The following is a 25,149-nucleotide window of genomic DNA, read 5'->3' as shown; positions in this document are numbered from 1 at the left end:
TGCAGAAAGAGTTAAATTAGTTCTCTACTGGAGTCCTACATCATGTGACAAATATGGCCAATGTGATTGGCTGTGCCTTTCAGGGAGCTCTGTTTAGTTTTAGCAGTGGCAATCCTGCGCTGCCAGGTAGTGATGTGCGATACCACTGATTTCCTTTCCGATCCAATACCAAGTAATATTCAGGGTGGTATCGACGATACTGATCCGATACCGATACTTTCTACAAAAACTTATTTTATTTATTGTATCTCAAATTATAGCATCATAATGATTACAGGACATCAGAGTACTTGTTTCCAACAATGACGGCAGCTGCTTAGTTTTAATATTACTCTTATTTCTCTTTCTGGGTCGCAAAAAAACTTTTAACATATTTTCAGGTGAGAATGTAGCTGTGTAAACTTCAAATATCTGAGCCGACCGACACATCGTCTTCAAATCCCCGCGGTCTTTCGCTACTCGGGTTAAACATGATATATAAGTCACTTAGATAACTTAAAAATGTTATTGTTTGGCTTTTTCAGTGTTTTATTTGTTCGTGAGTAAATCAGTTTGGCTGAGATTAAAGTTATCAGATTCGATTAAATTAAATTTAACTTTATTAATCCCTCGGGAGGGCTCCTCCGGGGTTTTCACACAGCTGAATAAACGTCAAACAGAAAACTGATTAAACAAAAGTGTGAGACGGTGGAGAGTTTACGTCAGCGCCCGGTTATATTTTAGACAGCAAGGAGCAGACGGCAGAGTTTCACTCCACCGAGGGAGATCGTGACGTATACCCGGCTTTCTCGACCACGAAGGCCGGTGTTGTGCCAAAAAGTGATTGCCTGCCAAAAACTGATTTCCAATGTTTCCGTGTATGTATTTTTTTAAATTTTTTTTTTTTATGTGTAATATCTTTATGTATGTTGATAAATAGACTTCGGTGAACAGCGTTTACAAAGGGGTTATATATAGAATCCAAAAATTATCTGTTTTTTCAAGTATCTTTACAGCTCTGTGTTATTGTACTTACATTATAACCAATCCGGTCCTTTATCCTCGTTTAAAATATATTTTTACAGAACTATTGTCATATTTGCTGCCATTTCTGCTGTCCTCTTGGCCAGCTTACTCTGACAAAATCCATTTTTAATGTTAATGAGATTTTTTTTAACTGCATAAATAAAGGTTATATAAAGGTCACTGCCAAAAACTGATTGCGGCTTCTACCTTGTTACACGAATGTTGTTTGTGGCTCAGTATGACTTTGTCATCCATGAGGGATGCATTTAACATTTTTCACATATTATAGCCCAACAAGTTACTTATAGCAGTTTAAATACGAGCAATCAGTTTTTAGCAAATACCGGAAATCAGTTTTTGGCAGACAATCACTTTTTGGCACAACACCTGTTACCGGGTCCTCAGGTGGAAGCAGCCTCTGAATTTGGACACCCCCGCTGTTTCCGGACATTTAACGTATTTCATCCGATAAATAAACACTATAAAATGTATATATCCCCCCCAACAGCCTTTTTGAATGTCTCCCTAGTGTGGCCACAACACCTCACGTTTTTGCCACATGTATCGCAAACCACGTCTCAGTTTTTGTGGAGGTAAAATAGGTTCGCACATGACTCCAATTACGCTCAGCCATTGTTGTGAGTGCGCACGCCAAGGGGCTGCGAGACAGCCTATTTCGCAAATGACTATGAAAGGCGGAAGAGGAAATAGTTCCTTTGAATGTAGACAATCCGAATGTTATAGTTTCTTTCCACTGTGTTCCTGTTAATGATAAACTACAAATTTACCCTAATTTACTAAAATATTGATATTTTAATGTGAGAATCGATTCTAGAACATAAATGATTGGTATCAGAGGAATCGATATTTCAGGATCGATCCGCACATCACTACTGCCAGGACCTGCAAGGAGGAGAGGAGGATGGCAGCAAAAAGAACCTGGATATAAGAAAGTATTTTTCAAAGAAACCTGTAAGTCACTTAAAGTCAAGTTCACTCATAAAATCTGTCCATCATAATAACGTTACAGGCTATGCAAGGTAATACATGCCAACCCTCCCGTTTTTTCTCGAACAATCCTGAATTTCAGTGCCCCTCTTATTACTCTTTCTGGGTTGCAAAATAAACTTTTAAAAAAATTTCAGGCAAGAATGTAGCTGTGCAAACTTCAAATATCTGAACCGGAGAGAACAGCAAACTCCCGGCACATCGTTTTAGGCTTTGGCCCACATCAGTCTAAAATTGTATATAACCATGAATAACGTGTTGCCATGTCCACCAGGAGAGACTGGACAGTATAGATGTAAAACCAATATGCCAGCAGTTCATCTCAGTTAATGAGAGGAGAAGGCATGTGTGTGGCTGCTTCACATAGTGGACATTGAGTTGTTGTGTGGGACACCAGTAGTCCATGTCTGTTGCTGTAACAGTAGTTCATGTTTAGAGTAAAACATACCAGCTCACTGACTTGATAGGGGCAATAGTGTGCCTAAAATGTTGCATCATTTTGCTGAGAGATCTTTTACTTCGTGGTAATCTTAGATGAGTAGTTTTATGGACAAAAACCACCAGGTCATTCAGTGTTCCCTTAGTGCTAATGTATAAGAGATGTTGATGTAACTGAAGTAATAATGTTAAGTCCTTAAAGTCATATTATTTTATTGTCATGACTGTATTTTAAGCTATTTTTATTTTTGTATGATATCTGATTTATATGGAATATGGTTGAAGTAAACTAAAGTATAAAATACTTGTTCATTTGTTTAATAGTAACTTAACATTGTATAATTCACATATAAAACTATGAATTGTAATTTTAAATGGTTTAAAAGCATGTAGAATAGCATATGTAGGAAGTATATTTCTCCTTTTTTTTTAATCAAGAAGCAAAGACGAAAAGGAAAAAAAAAGAAACAGGGCAGGGTTCGGTGGTTGAATCATCTGTCCCCACCAATGCCAAAACCAAATCTACGCCCTTGCTCACATCTTTTATCTCTAAAAGAATGGGGCCCATGTATATGAAATTTATAGTATTATTATTAAATATTTCAGTACTTTATAACAATTAGTGAAATACCTTTTCAAAACCCTTGAATTAAAGCTGAAGGTCTGCATTAAAATAACATCTTAACTTTTTCATTTAAAACCCACTGGGGTCATGTAAAGAAGCAAACTGACAAAAATTGTAAGCATTGCCCTTGTAAGCATTGAAGAAAAATTAAAGAGGTCTATAAAATGTATCCAATTATTTAACCAAAAGAATGGCTTAAAAAAAACTGGCTGAGGGAAAATAGAGGATTGTGTAATTTTTAAAAACATTTTTGTTTATTTTTGTTTTTCTTCTTGAGACACAGAAAAGGAGAGCAATAAAATGAAAGAAAGAATTTGAGTATCCAGTGAGGTTAGGAAGTGGCTACTCCCTCAGTGCTTTAATGAAAACTAGAGTATTGGTTTGAAAGTGGTGCTAATCACCATACATGCAACAGATTCCATTTTTGCCACTGCAAAATCATGCTGGTTCTTCTCTGACAACTGTCATAGCAGAACCCTTGACCTGTTGGGTGAAGCAAGAATAGCAGTGGTTACCTAGTTACAGTAGCGGTTTTTGATACAGGCGACACAGGCGGTTGCCTGGGGCGGCATCGTGGTAGGGGTGGCATCACGGGCATCGGCAAAAAATAAATAAATTAAAAAAAAATTGCTTGTACTCATGCTGCCCCGACATCAGTCAGCGCATATTGGAAATGGCATAGGCACCGATCGGTTTTTTTATCGCCCATTTGCTGGGAGTAAGGGCGCCCTCCATTTGCGAGGTGCGCCTGCTGCTTGCGGCACAGGGAGGAGAGGGCAGGGCGGCGGGGGTTTCTCCAGCTGGCTGGAGCAGCATCTAATAACCAACTCGCAAAATAGGCACCGATCGGTTTTCTATCGCCCATTTGCTGGGAGTAAGGGCGCCCTCCGTTTGCGAGGTGCGCCTGCTGCTTGTGGCACAGGGAGGAGAGGGCAGGGCGGTGGGGGTTTCTCCGGCTGGCTGGAGCAGCATCTAATAACCAACTCGCAAAATAAAACAAAATAAAAACAAACCAACAAACACGAAAACACCAGACATTATGATACAGACTTATAATTTGCACCAATGTTTTTTTGAAATTCTATATGCGAAAAGTGAGCGCGAGCGCCTGCTTGGTGCTGAAGTCAAAGTAAATTTTATTCTCATATTCGCTATATACAGTACAGTATATAGAGAGACGAGACGACGAGGCTCCAGTTACAGCAGTGCAAATAAACAAACAATAAATATAGGAAGAGTAAGAAAATAAATATCCACTTTAGGACTAGGGGTAAAGAGATCAATAACAATTTAAAATGTATAATTTACAGTTTGAGCCAAGTATTTGGCTTGACTGGATAACATACACGGTCAGTGCAAAGGGGTCCGCGAGTGGTCTGAATGTTTGCTTGGCTATGGTGGCGGTGACCTCCGTTGCATTAGCACGGGTCACACTGTGGTTTGGGCTTAATGCACGATGTAGTCTTACCTTTATTATGCCCATTGTGTCTGCATCGGCCTGATCCACTCCTATGATTAAATAATAGGAGTCTTTTTTGGAGTCGTGGCATTGTCCCGGGAAGTTTGGTCTCCTGGAAAATGGGTTCCAGAGGGCAATCATCAGCCCACTGAAGAGCATCAGGGCTACCCCAGTGATGAGCTGCTTCCTGGCTTGTTGCATCATTGCAGGTAGAGGGTAGACTGCCTACTACCTGAATGAGGTGCGGGGATTATTCTGCCCCGTTTGTCTCGTCCGGTTGTTCCTCCGTTCCGGGTGGTTCTCCTCCAAACAGCTTACAGTGGCTGGCGTGGATCCAAGTAACTCGTTCTCCAACCTTCACCGCTGTTTGTGTGGTCAGTAGGACTTGGAATGGGCCCAGCTATCGCTTCGCCTTCCAGTGTCTCCTCCTGAAATCCTTCACTAACACCCAGTTCCCTGGTTTGAACGGGTGCAGGGGTCCTTCTGCTGGCCTGGGCAGGGTTGCTTTCACTGCTCTGTTTACCTGTGAGAGAGTCCTGGAGAGATTTTGACAGTACACAATCATTTAGCTGTTGCACAACTCTGTGGACATGCCTGTCCATTTCGGGGGATTCTGCCCCCACTCTGGCAGGTCGTCCATATAACACCTCATAAGGGCTGAGGTGTACTGGGGGTTTGGTCCGTGTGTACATCAGCACGAGGGGAAGTGCTTTTGGCCACGTGAGGCCAGTTTCTTCACAGCACTTCACCAGCTTGGACTTTAAGGAGCCATTCATTCTCTCCACCGCACCTCCAGATTGTGGGTGATATGCACAGTGTGTTTGCGATTTGAAACCTAGTTGCTTGCTGATTTCCTTCAATGTCTGGTTCAAAGTGAGTGCCATTATCACTTGTGATTTTCCCTGGGATATCCCACTCGGGAATGATTTCTGACAGGAGGGCTTTTGCCACTGCACTGCTGTCTGCACTTTTAGTGGGGAATGCTTCTACCCACGAGAACATGTCCACTACTACCAGACAATACTTCTTTCCCTCGGCTGGTGTCAATTCAATGAAATCCATCATTAGATGGTCAAAAGGCATATCTGGGGGGGGGGGGGGGGGGGGGGGTTGCAGTGTTTACCTGTGAGACCCACATTGTCGGTCTCACAAATGAGACACCTTTTGCAATACCTCTCAGCTGCTGTGGAAAACCCTTTGGTGAACCATAGCGATGTTAGTGCTTGTAGCATCCCCTCTTTAGACACATGGTCTAACCCATGTGCCCATTTTAGAAACCATGGGAAGAAGTGTTTAGGCAGACATGGGCGGCCATCAGGGGAGCGCCAGACAGATTCGACCAGTGTGCAGCCATGTTTGCGCCAGATTTCTCTGGCTGGGAGGCAAATGACTGTACAGCAGGAAGATCAGCGAGTCTAGGTGTGGGCAGCGGTGCCAAGACAAGTTGGAAGGGTAGGCCTCCTTCGGCGGCTGCTTTGGCGGCTGCATCGGTGGCAGCATTTCCTCGGGAGACAGAATCAGTTTTACCTGCACACTTCAGTACAGCAATGCGAGCAGGTAGGAGGATGGCGTCCAGCAGTGCTGCTACCTGGTTAGCATTCAGGATGGGCTTCCCATCAGATTTCAGGAACTTTCTGTGTCTCCACAAGGCGCCAAAATCATGTACCACACTAAACGCGTAGCGAGAGTCAGTGTAGATGGTGGCCGACTCACCCTCCGCAAGTTTACAGGCTTCTGTGAGCACCACAAGTTCCGCAGTCTGTGCTGAGAATTGTCTGGGCAATGAACCTGAAACGAGAGTAGTATGATCAGAACACACAGCAAAACCCACCCGGTTAGTTCCACATGAATCGCGTGAGGAGGAGCCATCTACATATAACACAATGTCAGAGTTCTCGATGGGAACATCTAACAGGTCAATCCGAGGTGTACAAGTTTCACCCAATACAGCAGTGCAGCTGTGTGGCTCACAATCCTCTCGCGTGGGGAGAAGAGTGGCTGGGTTAGGTGTGCATCGTTTCACTGTGATGGTGGGCATGTCAAGCAGTATGGAAGAGTACTTGAGCCAGTGAGCTGCAGAAAGGTGTGAAGTTTTCTGCTCCAGCAAAATAACATAAACTGCATGGGGTACCTGCACTGTCAGAGGAGAGTACCCTACGATGTCACGTGAGGGGAGAACGGCCTTTTCACACGCAGCTACTGCTCGCAGGCATGCAGGCAGGCCCGCAGCCACTGGGTCAAGCTTCGAAGAGTAATAACCCACCGGGGAAGTGAATCACCATGGTGCTGTAAAAGAACAGAAGACATGAAACCATTCTTTTCATCCACCATTTGTGTATATAGTTTGGATGGGTCTGGGAGCGCTAAAACAGGCGCGGTTTGCAGCAGCTTCTTCAAGGTAGTGAAAGCAGCTTCAGCCTCCGGTGTCCTAGAAATGTGATCATTGGCTGACAGGCTTGTAACATGTATGAGTGCAGTAAGCTTCCACAGAGGAGTAGTGTGGAATGAAATTGCGACAGTATGATGTGGTTCCTAGAAATGACATCATCTGTTTTTTGGTGAGAGGCTTTGGAATGGTCATCACAGCTTCCACCCTCTTGGAGGAAATCTGATGAGAGTTATAAGAAATCACATGCCCTAAGAATATGACTTGCTCTTTACAAAACTGTAGTTTTAACTTACTAGCTTTGTGGCCCTTGTGATGCAAATGTGTCAGTAACGCGAGAGAGTCTGCAATGTACTGCTCTTGTGTGGGTGCACACAGTAGCAGATCATTGACATACTGCAGTAACACTGTGCCTTGGGAGAGAATCAAGTCTGACAGAGAGTCTCTTAAGGCGGCATTGTAAATTGTGGGGGACTCACAGTAGCCTTGACACAACCGAGTGAATGTGTAAGCCTTTCCCTGGAACTTAAAGGCAAACCAGAACTGGCTATCTGGGTGAACTGGAACAGAGAAGAATGTGTTAGTCAGGTCAGCAACAGTAAACCACATAGCATCAGATGGGATTTGGGACAAAATGGTGTGGGGGTTTGGAACCACAGGGGCTCTAGGGATTACAGCTTTGGTCTTCTGATTTTCTTCACAGGGAATAGTGGAGTGCGAACCGGAGATGTAGGGCATGGAATAATTACTCCGGCCTTTAATAGGGATTCAAACACAGGAGTGATCCCCTCTTTGGCTTCCTGTTTCAGAGGATATTGTCTTTGGCATGGTCTAAAAGAGGACTTTGGAGTGATTACCACTTGCTCACAATCTTTAATAAGCCTACATCATACATATAGGAGGCCCACAAGCCATCAGGCACCTCTGTCAGCAGGGGGTGTGAGGAGTTTAGAGGAGGTGTCGTTTGAAGCAGACAGTGTGAGACAGCTATGTCCACAAGCTCAACTGAGCGGACACAGTGGACTGTATAAGTCACGGTTTTCTTGTAGGCTATTATTTCCCGAGAAAACAACACTGTTTTCTTGTGATCTGTAGTCTCCCAAACACAGGCGCGGTAGCACCGGTGCATAAGTTCTCCCATGTCTTCCCGCTGGTAGCTGTAAGCTTTTGCCAGGGAAACATGTGGGACGGATGCATCCATAGCAAACATGTTTCTTTGCTCATCAGTGAGAGGAATCGCAAGTGCAGCAAATGTGGAGCTCCAAAACATACATGTCACAGTTAGCAAATCATTCTCGGTTCTGTACCATTCTTCCTCATAACTGTCATCAGGACCATGCAGAGAAAAGTGAGACATGCAACTCAACTCTCCGGAAGCCATAAAATAGACGTCTGGAGGCATGCAGTTGCGAGTCCCTTGTATGAATTCTGTAACAAGCAGTCCCTCCTCCAGCTTCCACTCGTAAGCGAAAGCCGGGGTCACGGGGCTATATTTCACCATCATATAATCATAGTCAGATTGTGTGATTTTAATGCTATTATAGCAGGAAATTTAACTTATTTTCAGCTTGCACATCAAATCTCTGGCAAGCAACTTGACCTGGCACAGGTCTGACCACAGAAACCCGTGTGTGAATTTTCTACCCTGTCCATCTACACAACACAGGGGTATGGTGAAAGTTTCTCTCTGTATGGTTCCTGATGCGGACACAGAATGAGTGAACCTCTCACCCAGCACGGGCTGGGGTGAGAGAGAATCTGAGCGTAATACAGAGTGGGTGGCCCCAGAATCTACAAGAAATTCTACTTCCTGATTACAAACTAACATTTTATACAAGGGTAGTGATTTATAAGGCGCGCTATTTAAATGTACATATGTACCAGCTGGTGACACAGAAACCGTTCTACATGCTCAAAAGTGATGTATTAAAGTGTGTGTGTCTGTGTGTAAAACACTTTCTACATCAGTGTGTGTGTGTGTGTGATTTTCATTTCCCTGTTCTGATGAGGTGGGCAAACCACAGCCTGAAGCGTTCTCTGGCGTCCTTTCCCTCCGGTCTCAGTCTGCCTGCACCCACCACTGGCCCTGGTCACTTGGTCGTTTTAGTGTTGATGATGTTCGCGTCTTGGATAGCCTTGGTTAGGGCAATTCCGCTTCCAGTGTCCAAGCTTACCACAGGAAAAGCAGGCATCTAGGTCTCCTCACCACTGCTGTCGTTGTTGATCGCGTCGTCGATCACGTCTTCCCCCCGGCCTCGGCCGCGCCAGCTGCCTTTACAGTGGAAGCCACCCCGCGGGTTCGCTGTGGCCTTTTACAGAGTTAAGGCTGCGTTGTGGAGGTTGCCGGTCTGTTTTTCCTCTTTCTTGCTCTTTCCTTTCGTCAAGGTGGTTCTGAGCATGGCGTCGTAGTTCCATTAGTCGAGGTTCATTTTCCCTCCCCACTTGCGAACACCTTACTTCGGCTGCCACATCTGATCTTAGTCCCCGTAAAATATGGCCGCAGAGATGGTCCTCACATGTGGAGGCGGTGACGCCTGTCATGTCATCCTTTGGTATTCCACCATTAGCTTCAAACACATTTGTCATACGAAGTATGAAATAATCCACAGATTTGCCCTGTCTTTGCTTGTAAGCCTGACAATATCCATGGTTTTCTTCATGCTCGTAGGTCAGGTGTCTTACCCCCAGCGTAGGGTCAGGCAAGGAATCCAGATCGGCATCGGCTTTCAGGCCCTGCAAAACAGCTTGTACTAGGGCATAAGGAGAAGCACAAACAGTGTGTGAACAGGGAAATTATGTTTTGTTCTCCATGTTATACGGAGGTGGAAGAGGCGCTGAGGCAGATTCTGCGTCCGCCTCCCTTCCATGCACTTCTCTAGGCAACTCTTTCAGAGCTGCTTTCTTTTCCCTCCTTTCTGCTTCCATCATCCACTTTTTCAAACATTCCTTCTCATCGCTTACCCTATGCAAATCTACAGTGTTAACTTTCCCTTATTTCAATAATTTCGCTTCCTCCTCCCGCAACTGTTTCTCTACTTTCTTTAACTGGTTAACATTCAGCGATCCCTTCCCGGGAAACCCGTTTACTTTTTGCCACTTAACAACATATTTCATACACCCAATTCCCCATTTCTTAACCATACAGTCAAATATTGAGTTTTGTCCCTGGCTGCCCGGTGGAACTTCTGCTGCTCTACTGGATCTAGATCCCATTTTACTACACGAGGCATCCCCCGTGAGGTCCTTGCCTTCTACCGACCAAGGAACGAACAGCGCCACTCCGTGCACTATAGGAATGGACTCCGACAGTGTACCCAAACCGCTGTCCCTGTGACGTACTTGGACCGAACACAGGTCTGGGCCGGCTTCTCCCCAACAGCGCGCTCGAGCCAATGTCCTTGTGATGGACATCTCTTTTGGCTCTCAGCGAAGGCGGTCGCACTTTTCTCCTCTCCTGCCCTTATCTTCCCTGCTTAGCTTCTTATGTCCTTGTCTTGTCTTGTGTTTTTACTTACTTTTCCCTGGAATACTCTCTCACAGTCTGTTCTCTAAAACCTAAAAGAGGAATTATGGATTTGATCAACTGGTCTCTGAATGCAATTGACACCCCTTCTCAACGAGAAGTCTGGGCTCGGGTGAGCCTGACTGCTGAAGATATTTACCTATTCGGTACCATGATAACAGGGTTCTTGCTGATCGGAGCTGGCTTGGCCCGGGCTTATCAAAGAATTAAGGAAGCGGAACCGGCTGTTCAAACCCCCACAACGTTGCCCGCTGGGATTGAAATGATGGGACGAGGCGTGAGTTTCTCAAAATGGTCTCATTGAGTGCAGCACGGATAAGATCTGCAAGGCCACCTGGGTTGGCTGGAAGACTGTTTACTTAGCCTGGCGGGGCGAAGGACACTGTCTCAGCTGAACTCTGGACACACACACACACACACACACACACACACACACACACACACACACACACACACACACACACACACTGATATGCACACCTGTATTAAAGGACTTCCACTACACTTCCCTGTATTAAACACGTAGACCTGTGACACAAAAATCACCAAACTCAGACAACCACAGACTGTTTTCCTTCGTGGTGATGAAGGAAAACGCTGGGTTGGCATGTAAAAGGGCATTTATTCCCTTCAAAGACCTGTAGTTCAAAAAAAGCGCTCCTCCGACAGCCAAACCCATCTGTTCTCTGATTGTATTGTTACATTTGTGATTGACATGACATTGACCAATCAGATGAAAGGAAGAAAAATAGGGTCAAAATTCGTACTTGTAACTTGCAGGGGTCTTTTTTTGGCTAAGTCCACACACAAATCTTTTTTACACACACATAAATTCTTTTTTACACACACATAAATTCTTTTTAAACATACAAATCTTTTTTACACACACACAAATTCTTTTTACACATGCAAATCCTGATTTACAAGTACAAAATATTTATGACCACAATTTGAGCCCATAGACTAGCAGTCTTCTTAAGATCATTTGTAAAAAAAAAAAAAAAAAACTTCTTTTGTGTGTGTCTGTGTTGTAGGTAAATAAATCAAAGTGCTTAATTAACTGAATTTGCAGCTTAAAGTATAAAAGTGCTTTTAGTCAGCAACACTAGAAAATCATTATGTCATGTTAATTTATTTAACACCCAGTAATAATGTGATTTATTTATTGTGTGTTAAGTTATACTGATGTTGAATTGAAATGCTACTGACCCAGTTGTATAATTATTGTTCACATGTGTGTTTTTTTTTTTTTTTTAGGTTTGTACCAGTGATGGCAACCCTGATCCAGCTGACTTCAGAGTCGCAGAACTCTCTTGCAACCCCTGGCTCTCCTCCATCCGAGATTTCAGCCCCCATATCCAGCCTAGCTATCTCTGTTCCCTCTGTGACTTTAAGTCCCTCTGGTGAGGAAGAGCGCCCTTTGCTGCATCAGCTGCACAAGTCCTCAAGCCGGGATGTACAAAAGAGAACCTCTTCACACTACAATCATGGCCATGTGGCAGATAGCTTACCATCTAGTCCACTGTTTGCTATGGAGAATACTGACTACCAAACCATACAGGACACCAGAGCTGCCAGCTATATGTTTTCAATAGCACCTGTGAAATTAATTAACACAAACAACAATGTAAGTGACTGCAGCAACAATAGTGTCACTGACCATGTGGTTGATTATTTGAGGTTAAATGGTGACAGCATGCTAGTAAGTGATACAGAGGAGCCTCGGGGGGAACACATACCCTTCCTAAGTGCAGACAGGAATACAGTCCTTTTACTCAGGGCTGTAGATAGCGGCAGGACTAACCCAGCATCACCAAATGATGACCTACCAGTGAAGTCATCTAGCCTCATCAACCAACAAGATCTAATTGCTGCGTAAAGTAAAAAAAAAAAAAAGAAAGAAAAGAAATTGCTAAGATTACTTCACATGGAGGAAGAATATAAACAATCTTTAAACCTTTATTTTCGATAAATTCTCATAATTTATTTGCTGTGTAAAGACTTTTAAAGACAAATGAAGAATGAAACTTTTATTTTAGAGATGTAGTAAATAAAGTTTTATAAAAAAAAACAGTACAAATGTGGTCATGTCTTGTAGGTAAAGTGCCATACGCTAGTATGCAGCAGTTCATAGTATAGTTAAAAGAATATTTCAGTGCAGACAAATATCAATGGTGCCTTTCTGTTTAGTATGCTTAAGGGGCCGTAATATTGCATACTGGGCCATGTATCACCCTCTTATTCTTCAAGTTAATAATCAGATGCTCTATGTTGTCTGCCTTTAACATCTTGCACTTTAGGGCACCCACTGACATATTTGAAATCAAATGTTATGGGTTCAAAGTGCATGCTATGTTCTTAAATGCTGTCATGAAAAAATGAGCAGACAGTTGACTTGAATTGATGGTTTTCCTACCTGATGTCCTACTTTTATCACAGTCTTATGGTATATATTATTAGTAAGCTTATAACCTGGATTCCATCAAAATGTCAGAGATCTTAATAATTTTATTCATCACTGGACTACACTGTGGATGACCTGCCAGAGAATGAATATTGTAGCTGTGAGATAAATATACATTCATTAAAGTTTGCCTCAACAAGGTGCATAAGATACACACAAAGAGTTGTTTTTGTTTTTTGTTTTTTTTACATTTATATTGAGCTAGATATTTACATTCGACCATTTCTATGTTTAAGAAGTATTCACTGAATTGTATGGCATTGTTATAACAATTAAACAATGTTCATGCTTAAAGAGTAGCGGCCTAATAATCCTAAGGTTTCTGGCATGGGTTAAGCTGGATGCTGGTTTTCACATGCCCCATAATCCTCCTTAGAAGTTTTATTTATTCCTATGCTGACAGATGTTCTGCCTAAGTATAAACTGTCTCAGTTAAGGTGGTACAGTCAACGACTACTAGTGTGAAGACCAGCAATTCTAATAGTATCTTTAAATCAATAATATCTACAAAGTTTTTAGTAAATTAGCTACAAGATCTATGTCTGATTTGTTCTTGTGTGAATCCAACCAGTGCCTTGTATTGCACTGTGGATCTTAGAGAAGTGCTGAATGTATAAATTGTGGTAATTTCCTTTAATTTAAACCATATTTCTGAAAAAAAATTTGAAATTGAAATCCCCCCCAAATTAACTTGTTATCCTCTTGCTGTAAGAGTCAAGTTCAGGTTTTTCCTTTTAATTTAAATGACCTGTCTTGATATACAATTACAATTAATTACAACAGATTTGATATAAACAATGCAAGATATACAGTCATTTCATCTGCACACCTTAGTACATAGAGAAAAAAATATCTTGCACATTTTGTCACTTGAATGCTTAGCATAACGCAGAGAACATTGTTTTGAAATGGGAGTGTCTTTAATTTATGTAAATATATCAGGAAAATCTCCTGCATTGTTGTTTCTCACTGAATATCACATTATGTGTTTTGTGTGTTAGTGTCAAAGCATTTGGGATTGAAAAAGAACTTTCAGTTGTTCTGTCTCACTATTGATACAATGAAAGTCTTGTGCAGCTGTAATAATAAATAAAACACACATTTCACATTTGAGCATACACATGAACATGATTTATATGTCAAATCTATGGCTTTTTATCAGTTTGTTTTTTTCGGTAAGGACTGATCATTTTAAAGAACTGAAGATGAATTCTCAGTTATAAGCTATTTGTAATTAGACCTTCTGGACCGCTCATGGCAGAACAAAGTCCCAACAATGATAGGAATTAGGACAAGACTCCTGGTGTCTAGATGCTGGCAGTGGTGGAATTGAGGATGAAGGCTTGGATGTGGGTTCTGAATGGAAGAAAATGTGGAGGAGTCTGGTTGCACATATGAGAGTCTGAAAGACAGAATGACAAAACAGCAGTGAGATTTAAAGCACACATAAGAGAGGCTGATTGTCTTGCAGCAGGCAGGCAAGAAAATTATCCAACTTAGAGTGATGATGTCAGTATTGTCAGAGTTGTTTGACACTGTGGGAAAGTGGATGTGATGTAAAGAATGGACTTGCAGTCAAAAACCCAGGAAAGCAGGCAGATTAGTGAATAATTTCTTATAGTAATGCTATCAGTAACTATAGTGTTTAGACTACACAACTTCAAATTAAGTCCTGGCCGCATATTACACTGAAAATAAATAATAACACAAATTTGTACTCCTTTTACATACATGTTATTCTATGTGCTGAGCAATGCCATTTTGTTTTAATTCTGTATTTTACTTGTATCTTTGATACCCATTAAACATGTATTTTTTTCATGTAATGTCTTCTTTCATGAAAGCAAATAAAAGTAATTTTTGAGCACAAAATTTTGATTTGTTGACTTATTGAGTGCATAAGGTAAAGCTGCAGATCTTGCCAAGCTTTAAGCAGTTTAGGAAAGCTAAAGACACATGGGTAGCGGGACAACTTCAGTCCTGTATCATTTAATTAATATAATTAATAATGAATTCATCTTACTGCTGGCTATCATATGATGTATATTAGCTTGCTGATTAAAGGTAATATATATTACTAATTTATGATATATATTATAATATATTGTAGTAAACTTACCATTTAGTTCACCTTTAGTTCAGAATGAACCCAATCCTGGCACCATTCCTCTTCTGCAGCTTTCTGACTACTTCACTCGTCACCATGGCAACCACCTCTTACCCTCCTTTAGACCTGCATGAAAAGAGAGAATTCTCCAAGCCCAGAAACTCGTGACCATGTTTACCTTCTGGTGCACTCACTAGTGAGACAACCCTCCCCCTTAAATTCCTTAGAGAAGGGGACTTTCTCTGTATTAGTAATAGTATCAGAGTAACAGTCCACCTCTAAAACTTCTCCGCAATACACTGTATGCAGTAAATGACAAAACACAAACACACATATGTGATGCTAATTATGAGATATTAGCCTTACAGACAAACATAAATCGCAACACGGAGGCTTGGGGACCTCATTTCTTCACACCACACCAATAAGATGCTCTCTGATGGTTAGAAGAGATGGCTACTGTGTCACACATAGCTTTGCACTACTAAAGTGTTTTTGGTAACATGAGACTGACCAAGACAGAAGTATGAAGAGTGTGAAGAGAGATAGTGAAATGCGCCAGTGCTTCTACAAGTTGTCAGACTGACAACCCGTGGAAGGCAGTAATTGGTGTGCAATATTTTTACAGGAGGGCTAGTGGAGACAATGACATCTAAGGATAGGAATTAAATTCTGAGTAGTTCAGTTGTACTGGGTCCCAATTTCCAGTAGTTTAATGCTTTAGAAATGTTAGTCTGCTTGCTTAACGATTTTGCTTATCGGTTCCACTTGCAATAGTGCTACAATCACATGATTTCCATTCCAGTGCTGGAGGAGGAAAATAATGATGCAGTCTATAGGGTGGAAATGAACATTAATTTTATTTTTACTTTACAAAAGGACAACAGAGCAATGGTACAGTGCAAGCTGCATACAGGACAGAAACAACTGCATTATGCTGCTAACAAAATAACATACTAAACATACTAACACTAGCAAGATTAGTGTTAGTGTGCTAACACTAAGCTTGCTAGCTTTAATTCACTTTGTGACTCACTATGTGGTTTCCTCAGTCTGCTGGTTTAGAGCCCCCAGACAGGAGGATTCGGGGTCACCGAATTGAGCACTAACTATATATTTTAGCAAAAAGGAAAGTTTTAGGCCTAATATTAAAAGTTAGAGAGAGTGTCTGTCTCCTAAATCTGAAGCTGCTTCCACAGAAGAGGGGCCTGAAAGCTGAAGGCTCTGCCTCCCATTCTTCTACCAAGTAAGCCTGCAGTCTGACATTGATGTGCTCTATTGGGGTTATACGGTAGTATGAGGTCATTAAGTTAAGATGGGGCCTCATTATTTAAGACCTGATGTGTGACGTGAAGGATTTTAAATTGTACTCTCGATTTAACAGGGAGCCAATGAAGAGAAGCTAGATAGGAGAAATATGCTTTCTTTTTCTAGTCCCTGTCCGTATTATTGCTGCAGTATTTTAGATCAACATATCCTCTATAACTTAAAGTGGTCAGTTTGACATATATTACAAGTGTCATTATCCTGTTTTTCTTCCTGGCATTATCCAGTCTTTGAGTTTTGTTTTGGACTCGTTATTCACTTTTTTGATAGTAAGAAGTTAATTATGATCTAGTTGAGGGTGTTACTTTCTGGTTCCTCTGAGTTTGTATTTATAGTTTTTGATTTCTGGTCTGTTCATGTCTGTCCCAGTCTCATCTCCATGTTTTGTTATTCTTGTTTTGTTTGTCTCAGTGCGTGTGTTACAGAGATGGGCAGTAACGCGTTACTGTAATCTGATTACTTTTTCAAGTAACGAGTAAAGTAAGGGATTACTATTGCAAAAAAGGTAATTAGATTACCATTACTTTCCCGTAGGAACGCTGCGTTACTGTGTTACTAAAGACGTAAGTGAGTGCAACGTTCGTGGCAACAGCTGTGTGCAGATCAACAATGGATAATATATCGAGTGCAAGAGAGAGTATGAGCATGCAGCGTTTAAAGTGTGGAAGTACTGACCTTACTTTGAGTTTGATTCCATAAAAAGTGACAAAAACATTAGTGTCCGTTGTGCGTGGGAAGAAAACTTCTTTTTACAGTGAAAAAAAAACCCCTAAACAAGCACCGAGTGCGCAACGACGTAATGGGAAATTCACAGAGAAACTCGCGGATTCTTCAACTGACCGCTGCGGCACACCTGCACTAGGGCGAACCTCCGCCTACGCCACTCCTGCTTTACAGGTGAAAATAGAGCAAAAGGACAGCTGAGTCTTTGATTTTATTTATTTTCTGCTGTGTTTTACTTGCATCTATTTGAAAGACTGAGTGTAAACACAAAAAATATATTTTTTTTATGTGCTGGAATGTGCAGAAAATAGGTTTAAATGTTAAACTAATTTATTCAAGTCAGAGAATGGTGCATATAATTGAATTTTTGCTTGATGCATAAAGTTAAAAGTTTTAAACTGATAAAACAAGTTAAAAAAAAGATACTTTTTGGGGAGGTAATCAGTAATTAGTTACTTATTACTTTTTTCAAGTAACTTGACCAACACTGGTGTGTTACTTCCTCTTTTATTTATAAATATATATTTATGAATAAACATATATTTGACCACTTGGACCACTGTGAGCGACATCAGACGTGTGCACTTACATTTATGTTACACTACTTAATTAACTGCTTTAGCCCACTTACAATGAAAATGTAAAAAAAAATCTTGTTCATGACCTGTGTAGTATGTTAACACTATTGGAAGTAAAAATAAATTGAAATCCAATTTCGAAAACAAAACTTTACTTATTTATTTATTTATTTTTATAAAGCTCTGACTTGTATTATGAGCATGAGTCTGTGCAGCGGCTGTCTTAGCCTGTTTGGCGCCCTGGGCGAACACTCCCTCTGGCGCCAGAGGAGTTCGAGTCTCCGGGAGAAAAATTCTGGCGATTTGAGGCCCCAGGCTTGTGTTGGGTACGGTCCATCACAAGGACATTGGCTCGAGCGCGCTGTTGGGGAGAAGCCGGCCCAGACCTGTGTTCGGTCCAAGTACATCACAGGGACAGCGGTTCGGGTACACTGTCGGAGTCCATTTCTGCGTACTATAGTGCACGGAGTGGCGGTGTTCATTCCTTGGTCCGTAGAAGGCAAGGACCTCACGGGGGACGCCTCGTGTAGTAAAATGGGATCTAGATCCAGTAGAGCGGCAGACGCTCCACCAGGCAGCCAGAGACAAAACTCAATATTTGACTGTATGGTTAAGAAATGGGGAATTGGGTGTATGAAATATGTTGTTAAGTGGCAAAAAGTAAACGGGTTTCCCGGGAAGGGATCGCTGAGTGTTAACCAGTTAAAGAAAGTAGAGAAACAGTTGCGGGAGGAGGAAGCGAAATTATTGAAATAAGGGAAAGTTAACACTGTAGATTTGCGTAGGGTAAGCGATGAGAAGGAATGTTTGAAAAAGTGGATGATGGAAGCAGAAAGGAGGGAAAAGAAAGCAGCTCTGAAAGAGTTGCCTAGAGAAGTGCATGGAAGGGAGGCTGATGCAGAATCTGCCTCAGCGCCTCTTCCGCCTCCGTATAACATGGAGAACAAAACATAATTTCCATAATTGCCAGAGATTTGATGTGCAAGCTGAAAATAAGTTAAATTTCCTGCTATAATGGCATTAAAATCACGCAATCTGACTATGATTATATGATGGAAGCTGGAGGAGGGGCTGCTTGTTACAGAATTCATACAAGGGACTCGCAACTGCATGTCTATTTTATGGCTTCCGGAGAGTTGAGTTGAGCATGTCTCACTTTTCTCTGTGTGACCAAGTGGTCGGCAGGGTTATAAAAGAAATTGTAATGAACCGCTGATCTGTACCATAAGTCATCCTTGCGGGGGTTGTCGGAACTATATGCGCAGTCGCACTAAGGACAGATGTGCTCAGAGGCATGCCCCGTAACATGTATGGAGCGGTCTGTCGCGGCAGGAATAAGTTGTACAAAGTCCATGTAAGTTACGATAATACTTTGATAAGTATGATAAGTGTGTTTCTAATGTAAGGTATGTTGCTGCGTTTGTATTGTGAGCTATCTGAAAACCTTTTATTCTTTACTTACGTTACTTACTTATGTGCTATTTTTTAGCTAGACATGTGTGTCATGCAAGCTAGCAGCACCCCATGAGAAACGGGCCAAAGTGTTTAAGTGTTTACCGGAGTTTGCACCCTTGGCAAGCGGACTGAGGTATGTGATGAGAGGTGATCTGTTGTTATATTTTATTTAACCGAACTGTGTAACCCCTTTTGTTTTATTTAATCTGTGACTGTATATCTCAGAATTACTTGTTTGAACTTACCTGAATTGACTTAAGCTCATTGTTGTTATTACTCATCGTTATAGTTCAAAAGGACTGTACGGTTATCAATTTTTTCTTATTTTATAGTTTTCACGGTGCTCAATGTCCAGAGAATGAGCCGTATGTGGTGAGGAAATAAATGGCTGCACCCGTTAGAGACTCTTCTGTCGTTCTTGATGCCAAGGGCTGCTACAGAAATAATAATAAAATGACAACGCCACATAGGGGGATTTCAACCCCAGGAAATATATATTTAGGAAGAATAGATAAAAGGAATAAAAAGAGGCCACACAGATTCAAGGATGCACACTGAGGCAGGTTGGCTCCAATATTAATACAGTTTTATTTATCGTTAAAATAAATAAAAGATTAAATGGTAATGGTAAATGGACTGATTCTTATATAGCGCTTTTCTACTCTCCCGGAGTACTCAAAGCGCTCTATACAACATGCCACATTCACCCAGTCACACCCATTCTCACAAGCACTTTATCTATACTTAGTGCTTTTTCTAACTACATTCACACACATTCATACTCCGATGGACGCATCGGAGAGCAACTTGGGGTTAGTATCTTGCCCAAGGATACTTGACATGCAGACTGGAGGAGCCTGGGATCGAACCTCCAACCTTCCGCTCAGTAGGTGACCTGCTCTACCTCCTGAGCTACAGCCACCCCTAAAAAGAACAAAATGTAGCGTCGTTGTTGACAGTGTCCTAAAGTTAAAAAAAAAAAACAATCATGGAACTTGGACTTACCAGCAGCCGTGGACCCAAAAGAAAATCACACAAAAACAAAATCACTACAGCCCACCCGGTGCTTTACAAAAGAAAGTGTGAAAACGACCCACCACCTGAGGTCCCAGGGCCACTGGCACGTCCTCCGTTCACTGAAATAAAACAGAAATACGTTAAAAGAATAAAAGGACACTGAGCGTCAGGCTCGCTACAGATCATAAAAAAAAACTAAAACAAACTTTAATAACTTTAATAAAAAAAAATCACACACACACACCACACTGGAAGGCTTATGCCCCACAGGTCAAACTACAACTCGTGCTGGTGGTAATTGTCCAAGCCTCAATCGCAAGCCGGTCTGGCTCCCCACAGGCTGAGACCGGCAACTGAGGCAATTTAAAGTTCCCAGCACGACACTCGGGCAGAGGATCACTTCAGCCCGATCTCAGACGCGTGGCTACAAGCAACAGCCCAGAATAAAATAGAATAAAACCAGGCGAACCAGAAAAAGGTAGGCCTACTTAATAAAAACAGTCTCACGACAAGATAAGACAGGACAAGACAAGACAGCAGGCTCCACTGAGGAGGAGCCCTCACAACAGCAGCTAGGCAGGCGTCTTGATTCCCCAATTAAGGTTGGGCGAGTTGCCACGGAGAGGTGAAGGCAGCGATCAAACCCTAAAACAACAGATAAATGTAACCTTAGCCTCTTGTAGCTGTGAATGCTAATAAAAGTAGTTTTAACGGCTTACCCCAGGACCGGAGGCGCTATACTCTCACTGGTGGAGATAACTCAAGCACCTCTCTCCGCAACGCCGGAATAAAACAGCACCTGCTGTGCTACAGCAGGCCGCAAAACTATATTACTACACATTCTAATACTTGGAGGGAATCTGAGGTTAAGCGAGAGCATACCTGTAGCTGTCATATGATCTGCTCGCTTGCTGATCAGTCCGTTGCAGTGTGCCAGCATTTGCTGCTGCTTTGCGCCAAATGCACGGGAGGAATGATCCAGAAAAACACCGGCTTAGCTTTATACGGGCTGACGCCACCCTGCAGGTGGGTTCCAAATTGCGCAGCCGAGAGCGAGCGCAGGAGAGAGTGAGAGCAGTAGAGCCCGGTGGCGCCAGTGACCGGCAGCCTCGCCTCTGTCAGTGCGCCCCAGGGTGGCTGTGGCTACAATGTAGCTTGCCATCACCAGTGTGTGAATGGGTGGATGACTGGATATGTAAAGCGCTTTGGGGTCCGTAGGGACTAGTAAAGCGCTATATAAATACAGGCCATTTACCATTTAGAGCGAGCGAGAGAGAGAGAAAAAAAGAAAGGCAAGTAGCCCATCCGGCTACATCTGCATGGTCCTGATGACAGTTATGAGGAAGAATGGTACAGAACCGAGAATGATTTGCTAACTGTGACATGTATGTTTTGGAGCTCCACATTTGGTGCACTTGCGATTCCTCTCTCTGATGAGCAAAGAAACATGTTTGCTATGGATGCATCCGTCCCACATGTTTCCCTGGCAAAAGCTTACAACTACCAGCGGGAAGACATGGGAGAATTTATGCACCGGTGCTACCGCGCCTGTGATTGGGAGACTACAGATCACAAGAAAACAGTGTTGTTTTCTCGGGAAATAATAGCCTACAAGAAAACCGTGACGTATACAGTCCATTGTGTCCGAATCATGGAGCTAGTGGACATAGCTGTCTCACACTGTCTGCTTCAAACGACACCTCCTCTAAACTCCTCACACCCCCTGCTGACAGAGGTGCCTGATGGCTTGTAGGCCTCCTATATGTATGATGTAGGCTTATTAAAGATTGTGAGCAAGTGGTAATCACTCCAAAGTCCTCTTTTAGACCATGCCAAAGACAATATCCTCTGAAACAGGAAGCCAAAGAGGGGATCACTCCTGTGTTTGAATCCCTATTAAAGGCTGGAGTAATTATTCCATGCCCTACATCTCCGGTTCGCACTCCACTATTCCCTGTGAAGAAAATCAGAAGACCAAATGAACCTGTTGAGTGCCAGTTTGTGCAGGATTTACAAGCTGTAAACAAAGCTGTAATCCCCAGAGCCCCTGTGGTTCCAAACCCCCACACCATTTTGTCCCAAATCCCATCTGATGCTATGTGGTTTACTGTTGCTGACCTGACTAACACATTCTTCTCTGTTCCAGTTCACCCAGATAGCCAGTTCTGGTTTGCCTTTAAGTTCCAGGGAAAGGCTTACACATTCACTCGGTTGTGTCAAGGCTACTGTGAGTCCCCCCACTCCCCTCAGAGTGGGATATCCCAGGGAAAATCACAAGTGATAATGGCACTCACTTTGTGAACCAGACATTGAAGGAAATCAGCAAGCAACTAGCTTTCAAATTGCAAACACACTGTGCATATCACCCACAATCTGGAGGTGCAGTGGAGAGAATGAATGGCTCCTTAAAGTCCAAGCTGGTGAAGTGCTGTGAAGAAACTGGCCTCACGTGGCCAAAAGCACTTCCCCTCGTGCTGATGTACACACGGACCAAACCCCCAGTACACCTCAGCCCTTATGAAGTGTTATATGGACGACCTGCCAGAGTGGGGGCAGAACCCCCGAAATGGACAGGCATGTCCACAGAGTTGTGCAACAGCGAAATGATTGTGTACTGTCAAAATCTCTCCAGGACTCTCTCACAGGTACACAGAGCAGTGAAAGCAACCCTGCCCAGGCCAGCAGAAGGACCCCTGCACCCGTTCAAACCAGGGAACTGGGTGTTAGTGAAGGATTTCAGGAGGAGACACTGGAAGGCGAAGCGATAGCTGGGCCCATTCCAAGTCCTACTGACCACACAAACAGCGGTGAAGGTTGGAGAACGAGTTACTTGGATCCACGCCAGCCACTGAAAGCTGTTTGGAGGAGAACCACCCGGAATGGAGGAACAACCGGACGAGACAAACGGGGCAGAATAATCCCCGCACCTCATTCAGGTAGTAGGCAGTCTACCCTCTACCTGCAATGATGCAACAAGCCAGGAAGCAGCTCATCACTGGGGTAGCCCTGATGCTCTTCAGTGGGCTGATGATTGCCCTCTGGAACCCATTTTCCAGGAGACCAAACTTCCCGGGACAATGCCACGACTCCAAAGAAGACTCCTATTATTTAATCATAGGAGTGGATCAGGCCGGCGCAGACACAATGGGCATAATAAAGGTAAGACTACATCGTGCATTAAGCCCAAACCACAGTGTGACCCGTGCTAATGCAACGGAGGTCACCGCCACCATAGCCAAGCAAACATTCAGACCACTCGCGGACCCCTTTGTAAATTATCTGAATATCACTTCCCCAGAGAATGTTGTGCAAGTAGAGACAGGTTACATAGACAAAAATACTTGGCTTGACTGGATAAGATACACGGCCAGTGTAAACAACAAGACAGACTGTGTGGCCTGCTCTGCAGCCCGCCCCACACTGTTCACTGTGCCTGTCCCTTTATTGTTCTGGGAGAACAGACCAGGATTTGATTGCATGCTACAACAAGTTTAGTAACTTCAGGTCACTGCAACAAGCCGAGGTACAGTTTACCAACAGATGGGTACAGGACCTTGAAATGCACCGTGTAGAACGAAAGACCATCGTACGAACAAAGGTAAGTTTACCACTCTCACAAATCGTCTTCATAAATACACATTCGTTAAAAGTTTATTAATAGGACCTTTAAGCTCAACGGTAATTAATTAGTAGTGGAAATAATTTCTGGTATGCGTTACAGAAATGTAGCAGTGACAATAATAATATTGTATGCTGTAATCCTACTGTGCAATTAGTGATACAAAAAAAATGTTTTATCCTGTGAATAAAAGTATATGTTTTTGTCAATGTACCACATGTGAGCTGGAGTGTTCTGGGACGTTATATTTAGTCTTCGAATGGCTGCAATCCAGGCCATCCGTCGGCTCTTTGTTACTTCGGAAACATGACTTGAACAATTTCTCTTCAACGACGTAATCCGATAACAACTGATCTCTTTACCCGTCGGCTTCCCGTGGCTGTCATGCGACCGGCTATTGCAGTTAATAATACAACAGCTTCTTGCCATTTTTTGTGTTTCTTTTTATCGCTCTGTAACTGATTTCAATTGAAAGCCTGTGTGCGCTAGTACCTCTTGCCACGAGTTCCCAGAATCCTTTGCGGTTTTACCCCTGAATGACATCACATTTTCAATCTCTATAGTGTTAGCAGGGTCCCACGTCTCTGCAGAGACCCATGTGGGAAGGGCCCGTAGGACCACAATGGAAGATTTTGATTTGACTAAAAACTCCCCAACTTATATAGACGCTATAGGTGTCCCCAGAGGTGTCCCTGATGAGTTTAAATTGGCTAACCAGGTTGCAGGGGGGTTCGAGTCCATCTTCTTATGGGTAAATCCAAATAAGAATATGGACTATGTCCATTACAACATCCAGCGACTGGCCAATCTGACACAGGATGACAGAGGACTATTATTAATTGATAACCCCTTAGATGGGTGGTTCAACAGACAGTTTGGGAAGTATAAGGCCATAGTGATGTTGTTGCTAATGTCCATAGCCACTTTTATTGCCATTCTCACATGCTGCGGTTGCTGTCTGATCCCATGCCTCCGTACCCTATTGAGTAGATTAATCACAGTGGCACTGACAAGAGAAAGCGAGTCTCCCAAATTGCAGCTTCCCCTGTTGCAGGCTGAAGATTACATTGATGATAGCGAGAGCGAGGATGATTGTGATGAGTGAAGTTATTTTTCCTGACACTGTAAGAATGATGCATATTGTGAAACCTTTTTGAGTGTGCAATATTGCTGATGTAATTAACAGAATGTTAGGAAGAGAAATCCTTGGTATTAGTGATTGGGATGCAATCAAGAGGGTGGGAATTGTAGTGGGATTTCTCTTTAATGTATTGTCTTGATGAAATGCTTTGATGTTACTTAGTTTTGTATGTCTGGTTCACACCTCATTCACGCTGGGAAACAAACGGTGAGAACCTGGTGAATGTCTCCCAGGAGATGGAAGCTCACACAGGAAGGCTTAGGCCCACAGTGGGG

General features: G+C 42.7%; 1 protein-coding gene across 2 annotated transcripts in view; it reads left to right on the top strand.

Moving 5' to 3' along the window:
• nrg1 (neuregulin 1) overlaps positions 1–14,772 on the top strand; it is a 59,842-nt gene extending 45,070 nt beyond the window's left edge. For both annotated transcript variants that reach the window (XM_087843970.1, XM_087843968.1), the window contains exon 8: positions 11,702–14,772. In XM_087843970.1, coding sequence (XP_087700096.1) covers positions 11,702–12,323 — 622 coding nt within the window. In that variant the 3' untranslated portion in view covers positions 12,324–14,772. The remainder of the gene's footprint in view (positions 1–11,701) is intronic.
• Positions 14,773–25,149: the final 10,377 nt, after the last annotated feature.

This window comes from Neolamprologus brichardi, chromosome 7 (genome assembly GCF_056152115.1).
Source record: "Neolamprologus brichardi isolate AB-2024 chromosome 7, ASM5615211v1, whole genome shotgun sequence".
Lineage (NCBI taxonomy): Eukaryota > Metazoa > Chordata > Actinopteri > Cichliformes > Cichlidae > Neolamprologus > Neolamprologus brichardi.
This window is presented reverse-complemented; position numbering and strand designations above follow the sequence as displayed.